Source organism: Parasteatoda tepidariorum, chromosome 4 (genome assembly GCF_982258835.1).
Source record: "Parasteatoda tepidariorum strain Cologne lab strain chromosome 4, Ptep-v5.0, whole genome shotgun sequence".
Classification (NCBI taxonomy): Eukaryota; Metazoa; Arthropoda; class Arachnida; order Araneae; family Theridiidae; genus Parasteatoda; species Parasteatoda tepidariorum.
Window position 1 is genome coordinate 175,568 of NC_141758.1, and position 23,248 is coordinate 198,815.

The 23,248-nt window shown below is 29.2% G+C and overlaps 1 protein-coding gene across 4 annotated transcripts in view; it reads left to right on the forward strand.

The window, feature by feature from the left end:
• Positions 1 to 23,248, forward strand: part of LOC107443256 (transmembrane protein 243) — a 31,067-nt gene that overhangs the window by 2,470 nt on the left and 5,349 nt on the right. For all 4 annotated transcript variants that reach the window (XM_016057063.4, XM_016057061.4, XM_016057062.4 and 1 more), the window contains exons 2-4: positions 5,165 to 5,257; positions 15,888 to 15,938; positions 18,131 to 18,235. In XM_016057063.4, the coding sequence (XP_015912549.1) occupies positions 5,177 to 5,257; positions 15,888 to 15,938; positions 18,131 to 18,235 (237 nt within the window). In that variant the 5' untranslated portion in view covers positions 5,165 to 5,176. The remainder of the gene's footprint in view (positions 1 to 5,164; positions 5,258 to 15,887; positions 15,939 to 18,130; positions 18,236 to 23,248) is intronic.

Here is a 23,248-nt window from a genome sequence, read left to right on the forward strand (position 1 = left end):
TCATTAAGCCAAAAATATTTTTCTAAATATATTCTTTAGTAGGGGTGCTCAACCTGCGGCCCGCAGGCCAAATGCGGCCCGCCAACCCTCGATGTGCGGCCCGCGGCAACAATCTGAACAAAATGAAAAAAAAAATTTAATATTTGTTTTTGAAAAATAATAAAAAAAATTCGGTAATTTAAATTTACACTTTTGAGTTTTTGACGCACCCAATCTCAATCAATGTAGTTTTTTGATGGTTAACGCTACGGATTTCAGCATAGTTTTAAAAATCCCAATATTATTAATACATCATTATTACGATTTACGAATTTTAATTACCACTTTTGACGCTTTTCGTATGTGCCGATTCCAATGACTTTTCGGTAGTTATTGCTACCCATTTTCAAGTAGTTTCTGAAATAGCGATTTTTGAAAGTTATGAAACGCTTTATTTGTGCAAACTTCATGGAAAATCTAAAGGACTTTAGATCCTTTCTTCAACAGTTATTGCTGCACATTTCCGCCCGTTTTTTAAAACTTCGATATTTTAGCACGATATTATTACGAATCGTGAGTAAAGAATCGCTCATTTAGATAACCATTTTTTGACATGGCTTATTTGTAATGATTTTATCGCAAATCAAATTATTTTTCAATCGTTATTTTAGAAATTATTACTACCCATTTCTACAAGGTTTTGAAAGTACCGATATTTTTTTGTACCCTATTGCGGCATTTTAACTACAAGGTTTTGAAAGTACCGATATTTTTTTGTACCCTATTGCGGCATTTTAATTTCAAATCCCGCATTTAAATTACATAAAATTTTGATGGACTTTATTTACTCCAATTTCATCTGAAATATAAAAGTATTTTGGTTATTGTTTTAGTAGTTATTATGTTTTCCCCGTGATTGCACATTATAATATTTTTAATACTATGTTTTGAATCGCACATTAAAATAATTATTTTTTACGTGCTCTGTTTGTGCCGATTTTATCATTTGCGTTGTGCCGATTTTAACACACATTTTTTAAGAGGTTTTTCGAGCGGGCTTTTTCTTCTTTCCCGTTATTGCTGCATTTTTATTTGTGATTTAGAATATACCTGATATTTTCACACAATATTACAACTCGTGAAATTCGATTCAGTTTTAATTTTTTTTCATAACTTAAAAAGTAATTGCATATCTTAGCCAAATCAGCACCTTCCCCGGAAGAAGAAAACGAGATGTGCTTATATTAAATGCGGTCCGTTTTGCAAAAAAAATAATAATTCAAAACACGGCATAATTCTTTAGTCCCATGAACACGTGCAAGTTTAACAACACACATCGAACCTATTCTTTTTGTTGTCACATGTAATTTAAGAGTCATACATCGTAATTTGTATTTACGCTATCTGAAAATTGCGCATCGCATTTCGTATTAACATTAACGAGATTTAAAAATAATCCATCGCATTTCGTATTTACGGGATTTAAAATCACATATCGCGATTCGTGTTCTGGCGTTTAAAATATCATCCGTTGCGACTTTTCTCGCAATTCATATGCATGCGTTTTAAAAACCATATATCGCAATTCATATTCATGCATTTTAAAAATCAAGTGTTGTGAGTAGTCCTTTCGCAATTTAAAAGCCACACGATTGGTATTCACGCGATTTGAAAAACAACCATCCAGTTTTTTATTCACGCAATTTAAAAATCACACGTGGCAATTCCTATTCAAGTAATTAAAAAATAACACATAGCAATTCGTATTCAAGCAATTAAAAAATAGCACATCGCTATTTGTATTTCCGCAATTTGAAAACCCAGAAAGGAAGAACACCATCAAGGACAAATTCCAAAACTGATTATGTTATTTGCTCTAAGTTTAATACTACCCACAACAACAGCTTCTGTCGAAAGACTGTTTTCCAGAATGAATTTGGCCTGTTCAAAATTACAGAGTAGTCTTTAAATACAATCATTACATTTTCATTTAATGGCTCAAATAATATCACATGATCAAGTAGATAAAATTATCACAATATTCAAAAATTTTGCAAATTACAGTATAACCATTAAGAAATTTTTTAAACCATTTTCTACCTTCATGGAGCATTTTATATCATTTATGATTATATGCTGGGAAATGATTTGTATATCATTAAATTTTAACTGTTAAAAATTTAATCAAGATAAGTTTCGTAAAGTAATGTAAATTTTATTGATTGTTAATTGATTGTGTATTAATTGTAAATAGTAAGTGTCATGTTCAAAATATATTCGTCATAAAAAGTTGTAAACAAGTATCTTAATAGTTTTTTATTATTAAGGAATATAGTTCCTTAAAATTTAATGTGTTTTCTTTCTTTCTTTTTCTTCCCTCTCTCAGCCTCTTATTATTAATTTAAAATAAAAATGTCTGAAAGTTAAAGTACATTCCCTAATAAATGTTAAATCTTATTTTACACTTAAGGGGTTTTGTTTCAGTTTTAATCATTTTTAACCCTATAAACTTTCTTTAAATCAAAGTATTTAACTTGTTTAACTTGTTAATCAAAGTATATAACTTAATTTATGTTTAAATGGACTTTTGTATTTTGTAATGTGATTAAAAAAATTTCAATTTTTCCATAGTTTTTTAATTATTTCAATTTATCTAAATTTTTTCTGATAAATTGATTCTGATTTTCGAATTCTGTTTTCCTTCTTAAGTAATCAGTTTTGCATTTTCTAATTTTAAAAGTTTTAAAGTATTGTATTTTCTGCAAAGAGATTACAAGGTTAACCGACAAAAAGAATTTAGTGTTATATAAACAATGATGTTTATATAACAATCACCACCAACAATTGCTTTCAATATGTCGGTCTAAACACTTTGGCATGCGGCCCTTCATTGGTCAATCTGCTGTGCATGTGGCCCTTCACTGAAAAAGGTTGTGCACCCCTATTTTTTAGGATGTGATTTTTTTTAAAGTTTAATTTAATTGATAATGAAAGTTTTATCCAAAGAAATACTAGTAATAGGGTTAATTATGTTTTTTTTAAATAAACAAATAAATAAAATTACAAACTAAAAGTGGAAAAAAGTAATGTTAAGCTGTTCAATTATAATTTTTCTATCTAATTACATTTGGTAATTTTGCATTATTTTTTAATGCATCAATACTCTGAAAGATTTAGCCTTTGATTTTTTTTAAAAAAATACTTGTTTTGTAGCTCTATTGTTTTGAGTCATAAATTAATGATATTTGTATAATTATCAAAGCTATAACCATGACTATTCCAAAATTTCCAGATTTTGGGTATTTTCTCAGGATAGTGGTAAACACCCGTATAAAAATACTGTATCTTTGGGTATTTACCTGACCCATACTTGTATGTAATGTGATAGAAGTCTTTAAACTTTTTAGTCCAAGAAGAATACTTCATAAAAGGGTCATACATTATGAATACTACATCTAAAAAGGATTCATGAGGAACAGGTTCATTCCCATCTATAGCTAAAGATATTTAAAAGAAATATACTCCTTCTGCATAATTCTCGAATGGTTTGAAGCATTTTCCAAAACAATTTGATCATTTTGCATCACACTTTGACTAATTTGCCCAATAACTAACTTATCAGTTACTGTGCTAAAATATAATTAAAACAAACTTTAAAACATCAAATACCTACCATATCTAGGCCCATTTTGATCCATTGTTTGGAGAGCCTAAGAGGAACTGAAAAATGCTATTCTGTATTAATGTTATTATCTAACATAAAATGTTAAAAAAGTAAAATGTTTGGTAGCTATTTATCACACTTGTTTTTTTGTAATGCTATCATTTTATTTATGATGTTGAACAAAAAATTTTGTAAATTTTTTGCATATTACCAATAAGTGCAATGCCTTAGTCTGAAAAATTAATAGCTTTAAGGATGGTTAAATTTTTTAAGCAGTAAAAATTATAAGAAAAATGTTTAATGCAACAAATCTAAACAGTGCAAGACAAAAATGAAAGTGGCTAAATAAAAAGGAAAGATCTATGGTATCTGAAGTTTTGTCTTTGTAGGTCCTGTATTTATCTCAGGTAGAACTTTATTTAGTATGAGGTTTATTGCTACTTTATCCTAATCATTTTGTTAAATAATATAAAGTATGAATAGTTCCTTTTCTGAAATCTTTAACTCATCCATGGTGTATTAATTAATTTAATTAATTTTTTTATCTTTCATTAAATTCTGTTTAAGAACCTGTATTAAATCGATTGATATATTCATAAAATTGTTCGTGTGGTATTTTTTTAAAGTGACTTCGCTCCTTGGGGGCTTTTTTTTCAGTGTTGCCCTTTTGGTGCCTTTTTTTTTCTATGCTCTTTTTTCTTCTTCTGCATTTAATAACACGGCTATGCAAAATCATAAACAAAATTCTAATTCCTGACTTTTGCATCAATTTTTCAAGACCTTAAAAATGAATTATTTCATTTAAAAGTGTAACAGTGGATTAATAAAAAAAGAGGAAGGGATACAGCCTAACAGAATATTCAGCTAAATTGGCAAGTGTCCCAATGCATCCCTAGCATTAAGCGTTTAAAATAAATAATTCATAAGTATTGGATATGCCCTAATTGCAGAACATCCAACTGCAAGTGTAGTGCAACATATTAAACAATTTGTGCAATTCTTAAGGAAAGTAAAAAGAAAACACATAGTTTTAAGTAAGCTCTCAATTCACAGAAGTGTGAATTGAAAAAAAACTCAATTCAAAAAAAGATGATTAACTCTAATTGTTGGGAATTATTTTGAAAATATAGTAACTTTTCTTAAAAAAGTTTTAAATATTATTTTTTGTGACCTTTTCCTTATCTACTATATAAATTAATATTTTTTTTCCACTTGTGCACAGGGCATTTTAGCAACTTTTCTCTACTTTCTCCTTCACATTTGTTTAGAGCTAGTATGGTTCCAAATACAATTAAATTTAATTAAAATGGAATAAGAAAATATAACATTTATTTATTTTTATTTTTTGAAAGTGTATGGTCTAAATTTACCTTTAAAAGAATTTCATTTGACTCAGACCTGAGGTACTACTATTATAGTTTATATTTACTTTTTTAAATTATTAAACAATTAAAATTTTGTTTTTTGTGTGAATTTTAAATAGTTTTAGCTGTTTAAACTTTAATTTAAATATCCTTTCAGAATTCATTTGAAATGACAGATCCTCGCCATGACTATTCTCCATCCTTTGGACAGATGGCTGATAAACCTCTCTTTGGAGTTTCCAAATGGCAAGTAAGTCTGCCCTAAGCATCTTCATTAAAATTTTTAGAACTGATTGTGATTACCAACTGATAGTTAGTTCATCTAGTGTAACTATCTTTCTATGAAAGCTGAAGATAGCATTTTCATCTCATATATCTAGGTTTCATACCAGTATGGTGACAATTGTCTCCAAATCATCAACAACAAATTGACCAATATCATATGCATGAGTGACAGTTTTATCAACAAATAATGTCATTAAATATTAAGTACCAAATTACCATTAAAAATTAAATACTAAATATTAAATATATTTTTATGACTTTTTATTCTGATGTAAAAAGATTCAATATTTATTTTCTCATATTAAAAAATAACTACTGTAAGAAATTTGCTTCTGACAATAATCAGTTTTAAATGCACAAAATTTTAACTTTTTGACAAATATGTGCATTTCTCAATTTATTTTAAGTGTTAAAAAATGCTATGACATTACAAAGTCACAATGTTAGAAACTATTTGGGAGCCCATAGTAATAACTGTGGGAAAAGTGATAGTTAAAAGCACGTGCTTTTATGGTAAAATTGTCTGAAATCAGCAGTGAAATTAGTGAGGTTGCTTTTACAAATGCTTAATTCAACATTTTCGTATTATCATAAATAATACCATATTTGAAAAAAAATGGATTTTTAATTTCTATGGATACAATTAACTGACAAAAAAAGAAATCTAAAAACTATATAGAATTTACAATGGAATCATTACACATTAAGTTTGCTATAATATTGTATAAAAACAGGATTTTAAAGCCATATAGAGTTTAGATTGTTAGAATGTTTTGAATTGAAAATTTAACTTTTAAAAATATGTTTAAATGGAGCTCTTGTAATGTGCTCGACATGAAATTGAAATCTTGGCATCATTTGAGTGACCAGAGTGATCAAACTACTATTTCTTTATTTTTAGCAGCAGCACTCGATACATGTATCATTCGCTGGAGAGTGAAAACACTCCACACAAGCATACTAAGAGAATAAACATAAATTACTAATATCCAATTAAGAAAACATTACAGTATTGAAAACATTAGAACATAGAAAAAGTATTTTAAAAAATATATATTAAAAACATTAAAAAAAAAAAAAGAATGCCATTCAGTTAGCAGGGATTGTAATAACTCAAGTGCCCTCAAGTATCTGTCGTAGTTGTTTTCTACCACTGCTCGGCAAACCCCCAGTTGCTCAGCATTCATCAGGGCGTCCTCCTTGCACAGAATGCAATTTTGGTAAAGAGGATACTTAAGTCTGTAGTGGTGAGCAGCAAGTGCTAAAGGTCGTCAACCTAAACTCAGTAACCACATTCCGTCTTGAGTGATCTGGGATTCTATGTAGACTTTCCTTTCAAGTCTTACCACCAATTTGTTCATTTAAATTATTCTCATAGTCCTTATTGATGTTATTTTTAATTCTTCTGTTTATAAATAAATAATGTATTTCTCTCTCGAAGCACTGCAAGATACCATTTTCAGCTAGGACATCAGCCATCTCATTTCCAAATATATTACAATAGTGTCATCTCATTCTCATATATGATAAAACTATAGATGCCCCTCCTTAGGCATAGATGTGATGTTATGTGCAATCATTGATAAGTGACTTTTAATGTGTGCATAATTTGTGTAGCTTTAACTTTTTAAATTTTTTTTTTTGCCTTGTTATATTTTTGGTCACTAAATGATTACCTTAGTGTAGAAGTGCACAACCAGCGGGCCACATGTGGCCCGCCAACCCTAAATGTGCGGCCCACTGCCGCAATATGAACAAAATGAGAAAAAAAAATAATTAAATGGTTTTTTTTTTTTTTTTTTTTGAAAAAAAAAACATCGGATATTTGAAATATGCATTTAAGTTTTTGACGCACCCTATCTCAATCAATGTAGTTTTTCAACGGTTAACGCTACGAATTAGCACATAGTTTTACAAATCCCAATATTTTTAATACGTCACTATTACAATATACGAATTTTAGTTATCACTTATGACGCTCTTCGCCTGTGCCGATTTCATCGTAAATCCAATTACTTTTCAGTAGTTTTTTCTACCCATTCTCACATAGTTTCTGAAATTTCAATTTTTGAAAGTTATAAAACTCTTTATTTGTGCAAACTTCATGGGAAATCTAAATGACTTTTAATCCCTTTTTTGGCAGTTATTGCTACGTATTTCCATGTGTTCTTATAATTTCGATATTTCAGTACGAATCGCGAGTAAAGAATCGCTTATGTAGCAATTTTTTGACGTGGTTTATTTGTACTGATTTTATTGTAAACCTAATTATTTTTCAATCGTTAATTTGGCAATTATTGTTGCACATTTCTACAAGATTTTAAAAGTCTCTTTATTTTCGATACGCTATTGTGACTTTAATTTCGAATCCCACCTTTAAATGCATAAATTTTTGACGCAATTTATTTAAGCTAATTTCATCATAAATATAAAGGGATTTTCATATTTTTTTTGGTAGTTACTACAATGCTTTTCCCTGTGATAAAAAAAAACTGATATTTTTGACTGCACATGAGTTTGGAATCACTCATTAAAATAATAACTTTTTATGTGCCATATTTGTAACGATTTTAACATAAATATAAGAGGTTTTTCGAACATGTTTTTTTTTCTCTTTCCTGTTATTGCTGAATTTTTCCTTGTGATTTAGAATATCCTGATATTTTAACACCATATTATAACTCATGAAATTAGATTCTATTATAAATTTTTTGTAGCATAAAAAGTAATTACGTATCTTAACAAAATCGATACCTTCCTGAAGAAAAATGAAAATAAAAAACCAAAAAACGTTAAAGAAAAACAAAAAAAACCCCGAGATGTTTACATTTATATTAAACCCGGCCCCTTTTGCAAAAAATAATTCAAAACTCGTGCATATGCAAATTGTCCCATGAACATGTGCAAGTTTAAGAACACACACCCAAACTATTTTTTGTTGTCACATGATTTAAATATCACATATTGCGATTCGTATTTACAAGTTTTAAAAATCTTATGTTTTGATCTTTTTTGTAATTAAAAAGACACTCATCATAATTCATGTTTTCGAGATTTTCAAATTGAACATAATTGGACATAGTAATGCGTATTTATGCAATCTTAAAATTGGACGTTGCATTAACATTAACGAGATTTAAAAATCATTTATCGCGATTCATATTAACGAGATTTAAAATCGCGATTCGTGTTCTGGCTTTTAAAATATCATACATTGTTATTCTTCTCGCAATTCAAAAATCATACACCGCGATTCATATTTCTGGGATTTAAAAACCACATATCGTGTCACATAATTCACTCATTTTAAAAATCATATGTTGTGAGTCATCTTTTCGCAATTTAAAAACCACGTATCTTGATTCGTATTCACGCGATTTGAGAACGACGCATTGCGTTTCTTATTTACAAAATTTAAAAATCACTCATAGCAATTAGTATTCAAGCAATTTAAAAATAACAAATTGCTATTTGTATTCACATGATTTAAAAGTCGGGAAAGGAATAACACCTTCTAGGACAGATTCCAAAACTGATTAAGTTATTTGCCCTAAGTTTAATACCAGCCACAACAACAGCTTCTGTCTAAAGACTGTTTTCCAGAATGAATTTTGCCTGTTTAAAATTACAGAGCAGTCTTTAAAGAAAATTATTAAATTTTCATTTAATGGCTCAAAAAAGCTATCACATGATCGAGTAGATAAAATTATCACAATATTTAAGAGTTTTGCAAATTACAGAATAACCATTAAGAAATTTTTTAAACCATTTTCTAAGTACTTAGACCATTTTATATTAGTGATACTATGCTGGGAAATGATTTGTATATCATTAAGTTTTAACTTTAAAAAATTGTTTCGAAAAGTGCCGTAAATTTTATTAATTATTAATATATGTTTGTATTAATTGTAAATGTTATGTTAAAAAAATATTCGTCGTAAAATGTTGTAAACAAGTATCTTTATAATTTTTTATTATTAAGGAAAATAGTTCCTTCAAAATTCATGCTTTCTTTCTTTTTCTTCCCTCTCTCCGCCCCTGCCTCTTATAACTAATTTGAAATAACTATTATAAAGTTAAAGACTATTCCCTACTAAATGCTAAATCTTATTTTCCGCCGAAGAGGTTTTGTTTTAATTTTAATGATTTTTAAACCTATAAACTCTCTTTAAATCAAAGTATTTAACTTGTATTTATTTTAATAACTAGAATACAGTGAACTCGCGATAACTCGAATCTGATAGGACTGACGAAAAACTTCGACATATCGGAAGTTCGACTTACCGTTAGTTTCGGTTTTGGACTTTCAAAATATTGTCGGATTATTTAATTAATGCTTATTAATTACAAATCTTCTAATTGCTTACAATATTTAAGATACTTTTTCTGACAAGCCATTTACGATAAGACTGTTTGAAGCACTTTTTGATACCCTGGTCCATCGGCTGCAACTTTGCTGTTGTGTTTGGCGGGAGAAACTGCAAGTTTACTGCTTTCAAATTAGGAAGATCACTATGTGCTGTGCATTTATCCATAAAAAGTATCACTTTTCTTTTTTTTTGCGAAGAATTTCCGATCCAATTTTCTTACATAGTCTTCAAATAAAACTAATGTCATCCAAAACTTTTTGTTAGACCTGTAATCCAAAGGATACGTTTTTACATTCTTAAAACATCGGGGATTTTGGTATTTTCCGATAACAAGTAAAGGCAATTTCTCTGTCCCAGACGCATTTCCTCCAACTAGGACAGTCAAACGTTCCTTGCTCATTTTACCCCTCGAGGAGTTTTCATCCATAAACATCATAGTCTTATTTGGAAGACATTTAAAAAATAAACCCATTTCATCAATATTCAAAACATCATTTTAACTGTATCCTTGAAGTAAATTTGGTAACGTTTCATTTAACCACTGTTCACATACTTCAAGAGGGACAGCCTTAGCTTCTCCATGAAGAGTGCGAAAGACATTGTGTGTGTGTTGCAAAGGAAGGGGCAAGATATCAGCTCCTAGATTTTTTTTCTTTCTTTAAAAGATCCAAAAAAAAATCGAGTTAAAGGGAGTCAAATTCGAGTAATCGAGAATAATTAACAAGAAATTGAAGATAAAAGGGTCGGGACCTCATAAAAAAATCGAGTTATAGTAATATTCGAGTTATCGTACTTCGAGTTATAGCAAATTGACTGTATTAATTTATTTTTAAATTTAATTCTATGAACAAATTTTATAATGTTAAAATTTATGTTTAAATTTTTTTCTGATAAATTGATTCTAATTTTCCTTAAGTAATCAGTTTTACAGTTTATAATTTTCAGCATTTAAAAGTCTTTAATTTTATGCAAAGATAATACAAGGTTAATTGACAAAAAGTATTTAGTGCCTAGAACAATGATGTTTATATAACAATTACTACCTACAAGTGCTGTCAATATGCCTATCTTAATACTTTGGCATGTGGTCCTTCATTGGTCAATCTGCTGTGCATGTGGCCCTTCACTCAAAAAGGTTGTGCACCCCTACCTTAGTGATATTTTCATACCACTATATTTTCATTGTTGATATGAACCCGACATATTTTTTAAACAGTGACAAAATGACTGTGAAATACCCTTAAATATTATTCTAAAAAAATTGCCGTTTTTTTTTTTTTTTTTTTTTTTTTTTTTTTTGAAAAAAAAAAAAAAAGACACAACTGACAAGTTTATCCCATGATTAGTGATCATATTTACAGTTAATTTAATGAGTTTGCACCTTTTTTGTTGAAAGTAGCTAACCGGAGGAGACTATTTTTTTTACTGCCATTAAAATTTAATGATATTTTTATGTAATTAGTTTTTATTTTATTGTAATTATTTTTTATTTTATTGTAATTATTTTTATATTAATTAATAACAATCAACATGTTTTTTATTTAAAAGGAAATTATTTAGATTTTAACACAAATTCCAATTTTTGGAGAAATAATCTAATTCTTTCTTTATTTATAATTTTTTTTATTTTATTTATATTGCCTTTTTTTAAAAATTATTACTGTATATTCCGGCGCATAACGCGCCCTGGCGTATAACGTGCCCCGGCGTATAGCGTGCACCCGTAATTTCTAATAACTTTTTTTAAATTTTAAGATATACTCTTCGTATAACGCGTATTAAATACGGTGATATGATCTCTGATCTCGGGGTTTTCAATCATAACAAACGCCTTTTAACATAAAATATATTTAATAACAAGAAGGTTGATGATGATGTTACAGTGGCATGGAGGAAACTGATTAGAAACTAATGATTTTACATTACTGCGCAGAGCGCCATCTATTGAGTATTAGAAATTATAATTAACAAACTTCCCCCCGATGAACTTTTAGTTCATAACAATTTTGTCATTTCATATATTAATCAAAGTTATTTTTCTCAAATGTAAGGTACCAATATTTAAAATATAATATATCTTACCTTTTTACAATATGAGCCCTTCTTAATTATATAAAGATTATAATGCAATAATATTAATTGAATTCTTAAAATAATATGTTTCATGAGCATTAGTTCAAACCTTTAACAAACTATTACCTTTTAAATGAAATTATTGAAATTTAAGTAAATATCAATTGATGAAATTAAATTATCATATCATGAATAATAAATCAAGCAATTTTCACAACACAAATTCTTTCACATGCAAAATATTTCAATTTTAAACAAACATGCATTTAAACAAGAAAATATATATGTATGCATATTTTCTTTAAATCAAAAAAGTTCAAATAATATCTTAAGATAAACTTAATTTGTAAGTTAAATGATTATCTTAAGTAATATTGTAAAATAAAATGTTCAAATAATAATAAATGTGAATTTAAAGTTCAAATAGAATGTTCATATGAATTTAATTGTTCACTTCTAAATTATATAATAAATTTATAGGACGTTTTATTATTGACGTATCTGTTTTCAAAGCACATGCTCTTATTTTGTTATCACGTCCTTGAAATGTTTCCACAATTTTTCCAAGTTTCCACATGCTCCTTGGAAGTTTGTCATCATGAATCAAAACAATATCATTTACCTTAAAATTTTGATTACCTTTATCCAAATTTACATAATTGACAGCTCTTAAATTTAAAAGATAATCCCTTTTCCATTGGTTCCAAAATTGATTTATAAGTTTTACTCGATATTTAAATTTTTTAATTATCATTTTTTTGTCAATCATGCAGTCAATACCGGATAACTTGACTGACGGTAAACTTATTAATCGTCTTCCAAGTAGCATGTGGGATGGCGTTAGAGGAAAAGTATCTGGAGAGTCTGTAGTCACGTAAGTAATAGGCCTCGAGTTAATCACAGCTTCTATTTCACATAGAACTGTTTCGAGTTCTTCACTAGTCAAAGATGTTTTCCTCAGTAATTTCCGAAGAATGATTTTCATTGAACGAACCATTCGCTCGTAGAATCCACCCCACCAGGGTGCTCTTTCAACGATGAATTTCCACCTTATTCCCTTTGAGGAATAAAACTCACTCACTTCAGAACTGCTCAAAATAGTCCACATTTTTTTCAATTCAAACTCTGCTCGTTTGAACGTCTGAGCATTGTCTGAATAAATTACAGAACAAAGTCCTCTTCTGGATATGAAGCGACGAAAAGCAAGTAAAAATGCTTCAGTTGTTAAACTGGAAACAATTTCCAGGTGTATCGCTCGTGTAACTGCACAGGTGCATAGCATGATGTAAAACTTACTGTCAGAATCTTTCACAAATAAGGGTCCAGCAAAATCCAGGCCAGTAACTGAAAATGGAGGTGACTGTTCTATTCTGTCCTTAGGAAGAGGAGCCATGATTTCTCTTCCTGATCGAACATTGAATCTTTTACATAAGACGCATCTTCCAATTATTGACTTAATAAATTGCCGACCTTTCGGAATCCAAAACTTCTCTCGTACCTGCGTTAGTGTGTCTGAAATACCAGAGTGTAGGGTCTTTTCGTGTGCTTCTTTCACTATCAGTTCTGTAAATGTAGTTTTTGATGGTAATAGTATAGGATGTTTTTCATAATAGTTCAAATTGGAGTGCTGTAGTCTTCCACCCACAAGTAGAATCCCTTTGTCAGAAATGAACGGATTTAAGTCTCTGATTTTTGAGCACTTCTGTAAATGTTGTCCTTCCTTTAAGCAATCTATATCCTTACTGTAGTTCTTTGCTTGTACGTGTCTCAACCAAAGGTTTTCAGCTTCTTCTAATTCTTCTGCAGTTAAAACATTTTTGATTCTATCTTCTTTCTTCGCTCTCAAATTCGTTATAAATCTTCTAATCCAGGCTGTTATTCGGTAAACCTTCTTAATAGAACTAAATTTGTGGATATCGAAAATTGAATCGTTAACATTATTTTCACTTGCATAATTAACTGCAATAAATTTCGATCTCTTTTCTCTAGTTTCAACATTATCATCATTCATCAAATTTTCAATCTTTGTTATTAATCGAGTTGTTAAAGAGCGAATTGTTTTTCTTTTATTTTTCAAATCATCGTATGAATCCATTATTTAAATCAATTGCACTCACCTTTAATCAAATTCTTAGCTCCAGGTTGGTGCGCCAATATTAAATACGGTGATATGATCTCTGATCTCGGGGTTTTCAATCATAACAAACGCCTTTTAACATAAAATATATTTAATAACAAGAAGGTTGATGATGATGTTACAGTGGCATGGAGGAAACTGATTAGAAACTAATGATTTTACATTACTGCGCAGAGCGCCATCTATTGAGTATTAGAAATTATAATTAACAACGCGCATGAAAATTTGGATTGTACATGTGCAATATCTCGTCTAGTATCTATAGAAAACCAGAAAGCCTTTTAGTGTGGGACATGTTTAGATCCCACCTTACAGATAATGCAAAAAGAATTGTTGAAAGAATGTAACACCGATGTGGCAGTTATTACGGGCGGATTGACACCATTAGTTCAGCCATTGGACTTCTGCTTTTAAAGCCAATTTAAAAAAACAGTGGAACACTTGGATATTGGAGGGCGAGAAAACCTTTAAGAAAGGAGGATATATGCGTCATGCAAGTTTGGAAACAGTGTGCGAATGGATATTAAAAGCATGGGATGAAATTAAGCCTGAGATGGTTAGAAAATCATTAAAAAATGCAGCATTTCAAATAATCTGGACGGATCAGAAGATGACTGTTTATTCATGGATGAGGGTAACACAGATGATGAAGACGAAACAGGTTGTGATGACGTGCCTGAAGAAATAACGGAAGACGAATATAATGAACTATTTATGTAATAACGAAAATCAATAAAGTATATAGGTATGTTATTTCTTTAAAATAAAAGTATTTTTCTAAATTAAATTTTTTTTAATCTATAATTTTTTATATTCGGCATGTACCGCGCACCCGTAAATTCCAATGTTATTTTTTGCATTAAAAGTGCGTGTTATACGCCGGAATATACGGTAGTATGTTCACTTCTTAACGTTTATATATCTTTACTTGTTTGTCTTACCTTGACGGCAGGTTGACAAACATTAAATAAAATAACTTAGCTTATTGATTTATTAAAAAAAAAAAAAATTCACTCTATGAGAAAAAGTAATCAGATTTTATTTTTAAACAGCTTTTTCATGCCAAGATAGGAATAATTTCCTTTTATTATTGTATATACTTAAGGAGCCTGAAATAAATTTGCTATTTTCAAATGAAACATTACTTGAAGATTATGCTTGAAAACTAGGATTTTACTCTACCATTTTGTTTTCTACAAAAAAAGAAGAAAAAATCACTATCCAAAAACTACTTTTTATATTAAAACCATAACAATATAACTGTCTTAAATTTTCACACAGTTTTTAGTTTACATTCAAAAAATTTAAAATATTTTAAAATGTTATTCATAAGTTTCATAATTGAATACACACTGCACTAAAGTAATTTTGCTAATTAAAATTTATTAACACAGTTAGGTATTGAAAAATAATTTTTAAACTTAAATTTTTTTTTATAATAATTTAATAATTTATTTGATTTAAATTTTAAACTTACTAAAATAATATTTTAACTTATAAAAATTTATAAAACCCTTAAACAGTTGTTAAATATCAAAATGCTATGTAAAGTTTTAAATTGATTTTTGTGAAAAACCATTTATAATAAACAACTTTTTTTTAAAAAAAAAGAATCACTTGATTTAAATCCTAATTTAAATTGTGATTAAAATTAAGGTGAATTAAATCAACGAGCCCTGAATTAAAGATTAAATAACCAGCATATATTTTTTATTTATTTATTTTAGTTTCTATGATCTTTTTTCTGCCTAAATTGCTCAAAAAAAACATCAAAAACTTTTGCACATACACTAATGATATTGCAAGTGACAAAGATTATTGTGTTGGAGGAAAAAAAAAAAACGGTTTTATGAAATTAATAAAAAATTTTTAGTTAGCTTGGTAACTTTCGTAAAGCCCTGTATACGCTCTTAAGAAGTTTGTTGTATTTTCTTTCTCATGATAAAGTTTTTGTCATTTATTACTTATTAAATGTTTTAAAAAGTAAATTGTATCCTCTTTTTTTTTCGTTCTAGGATCGTGTTATAAATACTACATCTGCAGTTTTCACATCACTTGTTGTAGGGGTAAGCTTTTTCTGAATAAATTTTATTATTCAGTATATTCATATTATCATTTGTACATAAATTAGGGTACTTTTTTTTAACTAAGTGCAAGTAAATTCAGAAATTTTTATTTTATTTATTTATTTTTAGAGAGGAATGTCCATTTTGTTTTGTGTTTAAAAAAAACAAACATAATTAAAAAAAGTTGAATTTACCTCTATGCCTTTGCACTAAAGTACATAAATTAATATATTTATGTAACATATTTTATAATTTTCTTAAAATGTAGGATATCCGATTTTTCAGTATATTGACTTTGTAAATAGGCATGGTATATATCATCATTTTAGTAATTTTTTCTCTCTTTTCTGTAGCATGAAAATAACAAGTTATGCTGCATTTAATATTTCTTTAACATTTTTTTTTTTTTACTTTCTTTTTAACATTCCATCTGCTAAAGTTTGAATATTCTATCATTGAGTGCTGTAGCTTGTATAAGATTTCTTAACAGATATCACCTTTAAGTAGCATTGTTTACGCATTTATATTTTGTTCCAGGTTATGTATACACTTTTAGTATGAAATGTAAAGTTGACTTATTTTAATATGAACCCTAAGAGTTCCTTAAAATATTCAAATTGCCAAGAACATGATTTCCCCCTTTTCGCTTTTTTTTTTAGCATTCATTGAATAAGTATCATGTAATCTAACACTCTTTGTTGTGTGCTTTGCATTTCAAAATTATGCTAATACAGTTTTAGAGTTATCAATAAATTTATGATTGTGTTTTGCTCTTCTAAAAATACTCTACCTGTAAAGACAAAAGAAAGGTTGTATCTGAATATAAAGTCATTTAAATGAATTTCCTACAAACAAAGGAAAGAAATTTCCAGATTAATGAGAATAAATGTCAGTTCAGTTTGAAAACTTACCTTTGTGTGATCCTTTGAAAATTTTATTTTCGAAATCAGGATTTCCTCTACATCATCAAATTACAAGGAAATTTGAGTGAATAATAAAATAATGACATAGAAAGTTCTAGAGATGTTTCCATCTTCAAACTAAAAAGTATGTCCAAAAAGTAGGTACTGAAGTGGTCTAGCGAAATATGTTCAAGGCGTTTTCGGAGAGTATGAACACTTCACCGATAGCAGCGAAAGAAATTTTTTTTTTTTTTAATTGTAGGCTGCACACACTGTAATCTTGAAGATTTTGTTTTTCTCTCAACGTCATCCATTATTTTTACAGTGAGCTTTGTTTGATTTACAGTGAACTCTCTTTGTTTGTAATGTCTGCATCAGTTCAGAATCCCATCAAATGTAAAGTGTGTTCCATAATATGTCTTCTTTGTGCTAAAGGTGAGTGTTCAGTGGATATTCATAATGAAGTTTTTTCTATTTATGGAAACATAAATAGGCAAAATATGGAGGAAAGGTGTCTGCTTTATCTGAAGGTAGGACAGTTGTTCATGACAAAATCAAAACAAATAGACCATCTGTGATCACTGATGCCCTGCTTCAAGAAACAGAAGAAGCAGTTTGAGCAAATAGCCATATTAAAAGATTTGCATTAAATCATACAAGTAGTGCTTATGACAACGCTTTGTGTAGCTGTTATCTTAGAGTACCACAAATTATGTGCACGATGGGTAGCAAAAATTGCAATGGAAGATCACGAAAAGAAAAGCCACGCACACGAGTTTCTTAATGGATTAAAACATGGTTTGAAAATGGTCTATCAAAAAATAAGGCATTTAGCAGTAAGTAGTGTACATTTAATAAATTAAAAACATTTTCAAGTGCGTTTATATCTTTATTTTTCATAAATGCATCACATCAAATTAAGAACATATAAAAATACACACAGTATGAAATATTTTCAGAAGATATATTCAATGATACTGAATTCGATCCCCTCATCTCTAAGGGTAGAGTAGTGTCAGCTTCAAAATCTTTAATAGTAACCTTCTTTTCTCCTACAGATCCAAGAAAAGCTCTGATAAAATTTAGGTTTTTACTTTTCAGTTCACAGTTGATGCTGTGATCACATAAGTAGAGAGTATTAAAGTAGATATATTTCAAATAATATATGTCTGATTAAAAAATGAAATTGATATTTTAAAAAATCATATGCCCCTTGAGATAACTTTTTTCTTATTTTAAAAAGTATTATCCAAAAAGAGAATTGAAAGTTAATCTTATTATTATTTTTAGGTCACTGTCATCAGTGCATTCATCTTCCCCCAGTGGCCGCCACAAGCTCTCAATATCTTCTATGCAATCTGCATTATGCTTATGTGTGTCTCACACATCACCCTGGTAATTATTTTTGCATATCCCTTAAAATTACGATAAAATCGGCGTAAATGAAGTATGTCAAAAAGTGGTTCTTTAAAACTTGTATATAATCTCTGATAATATCTTGATAAAAATATAGCATTTTCAAAATCACATTGAAAAGCGGAAATAACTGTTTAAAATTAATTTAAATTTACGATAATCTTGGCAAAAAAACTTGTTGATTTAATGGCGCAGTCCAACTTAGAGATTCATAGTATCGTATTAAAAATATTAAGGTTTTTAAAACTATATATGAAAATATGATGTTTACACAGCCAAAATATTACTTGGAATTCACAATGAAATTAGCACAAATAAAGTGCCTCAAAAAGTGATTACTTAAATATGAGATTTGAAACTCAAGTATCGTAATAATAGAAACGTAAAAATACAGCATTTTCAAATCGCATGGAGAGGCATAGAAATAACTCGAAAAAATCCTTCAGGTTTACAATGAAATTGGTTCAAAGAAAGTGTATTGAAAAGTGATTACTTAAATATGTGATTAAACTTCAAGATTCAAAATATTACTGTACTATTAAAAATATCAAGATTTTTAAAACTTTACGAAAATATGGTGTTATAACCGTTGAATTGGGGAACATTGGGGATTTATGTTAAAATTGGCAGAAATGAATCACATCAAGCATTGATAAATCAAATACGTGATTGATAACTCATGAGTCAGAATATCCTAGTAAACGTACCAGGATTTTCAAAACTGTATGGAGATATGTCGTTGTTACTACCGAAAGAGCAATCGAAGAGTTGGCTGGATTTATGATGAAATTGGTAAAAATAAAGTGAGTTTCAAATATTATTACTGAAATTCATGTATCATAATATCATATTAAAATTATTGGGTTTCTTTGACCCTTTCAATACGGCGAAAGATCAATCCGGGTGCTCCCCATCGCCGGGATCAGTTATTTCTCCTCCAAGCGAATATTGGATAAAATAACTTTTATGCCTAAAAGATTGAAGGTCTTGGGGACGCATAAACGTCCCCATAACAACGCACCATCAACAACAATGATTTCACAAGCTTCATTGATGGGACAGCATATGTAACCAAAATCCGCCGTAAACCCAAAGCAGCTAAGCCCTGGGACAGGGTATGTCCCGGACAGAAATCTAGAGTCAATAACTCATTCTTATTGACATTTTACTTAATATTTTGATGATTATTTTAGGCAACGTTTTTCTTATTAACATTTTCATGTACATTTGCGTTAACATTTTTATTAGCATATTTATTTATAAACACTTTTCGGAATTAACAGCTATAAAATAAGAACGGTAAAAAGTTGAAAGTAATGGAGGAACAACAGTATCTAAAGTCTGGGTTTCTTAAGGGTGTGTTAGGGCTGGAAACAGTTCTTGCACAGTGCTACGTTGCAAGAGGTGCACACTATTTTCGAGCGTGCCTCTTTCTTCAATTTTGCGCACAATGCACATCTTCGCGTTTTTCTCTCAATTAGGAAATGGTTTAAGTCTCGATGTTGATGATGACGATAATATAGTTTTGGAAAAAGAGGGCCTTTGCTTATTGACTTCCTTGTTTGCATTTCCAAATGTCAGGAGACTTTCTGCAACAGCAACGAGGAATGGTAATAAGGAACGTCTTCGTTCAGTAACGTCTTGATGAACAGCATTGGCATTAACAATCGAAGTCATCAGTAATCTGTAGAATACTTTTTCCACCACTTGGTGGATTTTATCATCAAACAAATGCTTGTGATCAAGTGGAATGACTTCATTGTCCTCTTCGCTGCTTTCTTCGAATGTGGACTCAGTGTTTTCAGATTCAGAAGAGTCACTAATATAAGCAAGCTATCTTTGTTAGCAGGGTAAATTCTCTTTCGACCCTTCATCAGAAGGAACCTTCGAATAAGCCTTCGAATTATTTAGAAATAGTGGTGGCTTAAATCCTAATAAAATGAATTTATTAAACCACAATTCAAAATTAATAAACTAACTACCACTCGAAAATATTTATTCACTGTCCGGAGAAAGTTGGCATCTCTGCAGTTGTCGGATATGATTGACATGAGAAATTTATGGAATCAGAGCGATGAGACGGCCTTAAAATCAGTTTGGATGTCGAAGTGGGTGTTATTTTCTGTCCTAGATATTTTTCCGTAACTGGGACATATGTTGTCCCAGTCGTAATATCAAAAATTTTCGAGACTGGGACTGCACATGTCCCGTCCGGTGCGAAAGGGTTCAACCATACAGAATTTCATACAATAACTGCGGAAAAAGTGATCGAGAAATTACATAGGTTTACTATAGAATCTGTGAAAATGAAGGGTATCAAAAAGCTCAAATGTGCGATTTAAAATGTTCAATATATATTTTTAATTTTTGGTAAAAAAATTCATTGTGTTAAGCACTTCAGCAGTCGGTAGGCTGTAGATCGTACTCCCCTAAACTAAAAGCTCAAATATTAAGCATTTTTTGCCAGGAATCACCAAAATAAAAGTTAAAAACTTTTGCTCAAGAAATCGCGTATTACTGGAACCAATGATTTGCGCCTGTTTTTTTCTCTCCAAGGAATATAAAATTTCTGTGTGTAAAAGTTGTTTCAGAGGAAAAAAAATATATAAATAAATATCATTACATACATTCATGTCTGCATTAGAGCAATCATATTGAGTATAATATAATTTTGGAGGAAAGTTCTTTTGACTTATTATATTTTAAATATCTCCATCCAAACACAAAATGACCATGTTTCTAAAATTATTTTAATTTAAAAAAGTTCTTTAAGTTGGCGTCATGCATATTTATCATGGCAACCAAAAATGAAAGTCAAATGATGATGAATCAAAAAGTTACTGAATTACAATAAATATGTTGCTACTTATCGGATAAATATTCTAGGGTCCATTCTACCAGCAGAAACACAAAAGCTAGCTTACACTTCAGCAGTTCGAATTCGTAACTGTACATATTCTTAATTACTGCAACTGCCAATAATGTTGTTAATGGCAATATTGGAGTAAGAATCCAAAGCTCTCTACAAAGAAATATATAAATAATCTTCCCATAGGGATAATGATAGACGTTTTTCCCTAGAGGGAGAACAAGCAAACACTGTTTAGGTTTTGTGAGCAGAGCATAAGTTGTTCTCATCCAGAAATGTTGTTCATGTGATTTGTATTTTTAATTGATTTTATTAAATTTGCTTTGTGTTCGTTAAGCTAAGTATTCAATGGCTATCAGTTTTAAGTGTTATTGCTTAAAAATTTATATTAATCAATACTCATTCTTAACAGTATATCAAAAGAGAGTTCTTGTTTTTCTTCACTTTTTTCAACTACATAAAATATTTTAAAAATTATCCAGCTTCATAAAAAATACCAACCAATTTCTTAGAATAAATCAAAATCATGAAGGGTTGTCAGCATAGATGCCAACCTAGAAATCCTATTCAAACATACTCATAAGATCCCCACAGTACTTAAAATGGTGGTGAAAGGATGATTAAAGCATGCATTTGTTCAGTTTTGTTAATTCTTAAAATTTCACTGCAGAGTTATCAGATCTTTTATGAATTTGTTTATATATTGTGGTCAAAATTAGAGATGAAACAAATCTTCCACTGGTTTCAAGTGTTCAATACAAACTTTTAAATTTTGAATTCCTACTAAATTTCATTATAAGATACATTTGTACATACCTTAGAAGACAATATTTAATTTTGTAGTAATTGTTAAAAGAACATTCACAACATAAAATGTCACATAAACCGCAAACATTGCCATTGGCCGTATCACAGCTTATTATTTGGCCAAGACAAAGGTTTGTGTCATCTAATTTTGACCACAATATATATGTAAGCGAATTCTTATTAGACCTGATAATCCTGCAGTGAGTTTTAAGAGTTAGCAAAACTGAATAAATTAAGCTTGCTTTAATCGTCATTTCTCCACCATTTTAAATGCTGCGAGTTCATGATTTTTATTTATTCTAAGAAATTGGTCGATATATTTTATGAAGCTGGATAATTTTTAAAATATTTGTATTGAAACCTTGAAACCAGTCAATAATTAATAATATATACTGTAACCATTTTCCAAGAAACAATAAGAAAACAAAATACCGGGCTAGCTCTGAAATTATTTATTTATATAGTTACTAGCAGAGCACAGAAAACAGTTACAAATTACTAAAAAAAAACATATTAACAAAACGAAACTCACATAACACTAAACGGACAGATTATTTTGGAGGTGTTCTCCAATCGGTTGCCGCAGTTCAACTCAAAAGTTTCGCCACAAGATGGCGTGGTGGTAATTCAGTATTAAAGTAGTATAGTTCTGTTACAATACTATTTAATTTAAAAATTTCTAAGAAGGAGCTATTGCATGAAATATTCTATAAGCATTTTTAGATTGACTTAGGTATGCAACGAATAGTGATTTAGCCTAATACTGCGGCCAAATAGCAACATTATTTTTTAATAAAATAAATAATAATTAATTTTTTTATATGGAAATAAGTTTAATCACTATTAAAAAATAATCAAAACTTAGCTGTGTTATTGATATGGGGTGGTAATAAAGATATTAAGGTAATAGAAATATTTAAGATGAGAGAAAACTAACTAACAGCTATTAAAAAAAAGTTGTAAATTTAAAAAAAAAGAAGTAAAAAAAAAAATCAATATCTTAGTTTTTAAAACAAAATTTCAATGTTAAAAATAATTATTCATGAAATATTAAAAGATATATCTATCAGAAACGTTTTTAAAAATGCATCAGTATCATAAAAGCGCCTACAAAGATTACATACAAAAGCAAAGTAAAAATCTATTTTAATTTTTTAAAGAAAAGTTTTAAGCAAAACATTTCAGTTTTTTGATCACTGATTTTCAAGAAAAATATATAATTAAAGTCTAATAGAAGCCCTCTTGATTGCGGCGTTATAATGATAACCTCTTAAAAACATGAGTTTTTTTAAAAGGAAGAAATTGTATAGAAACCA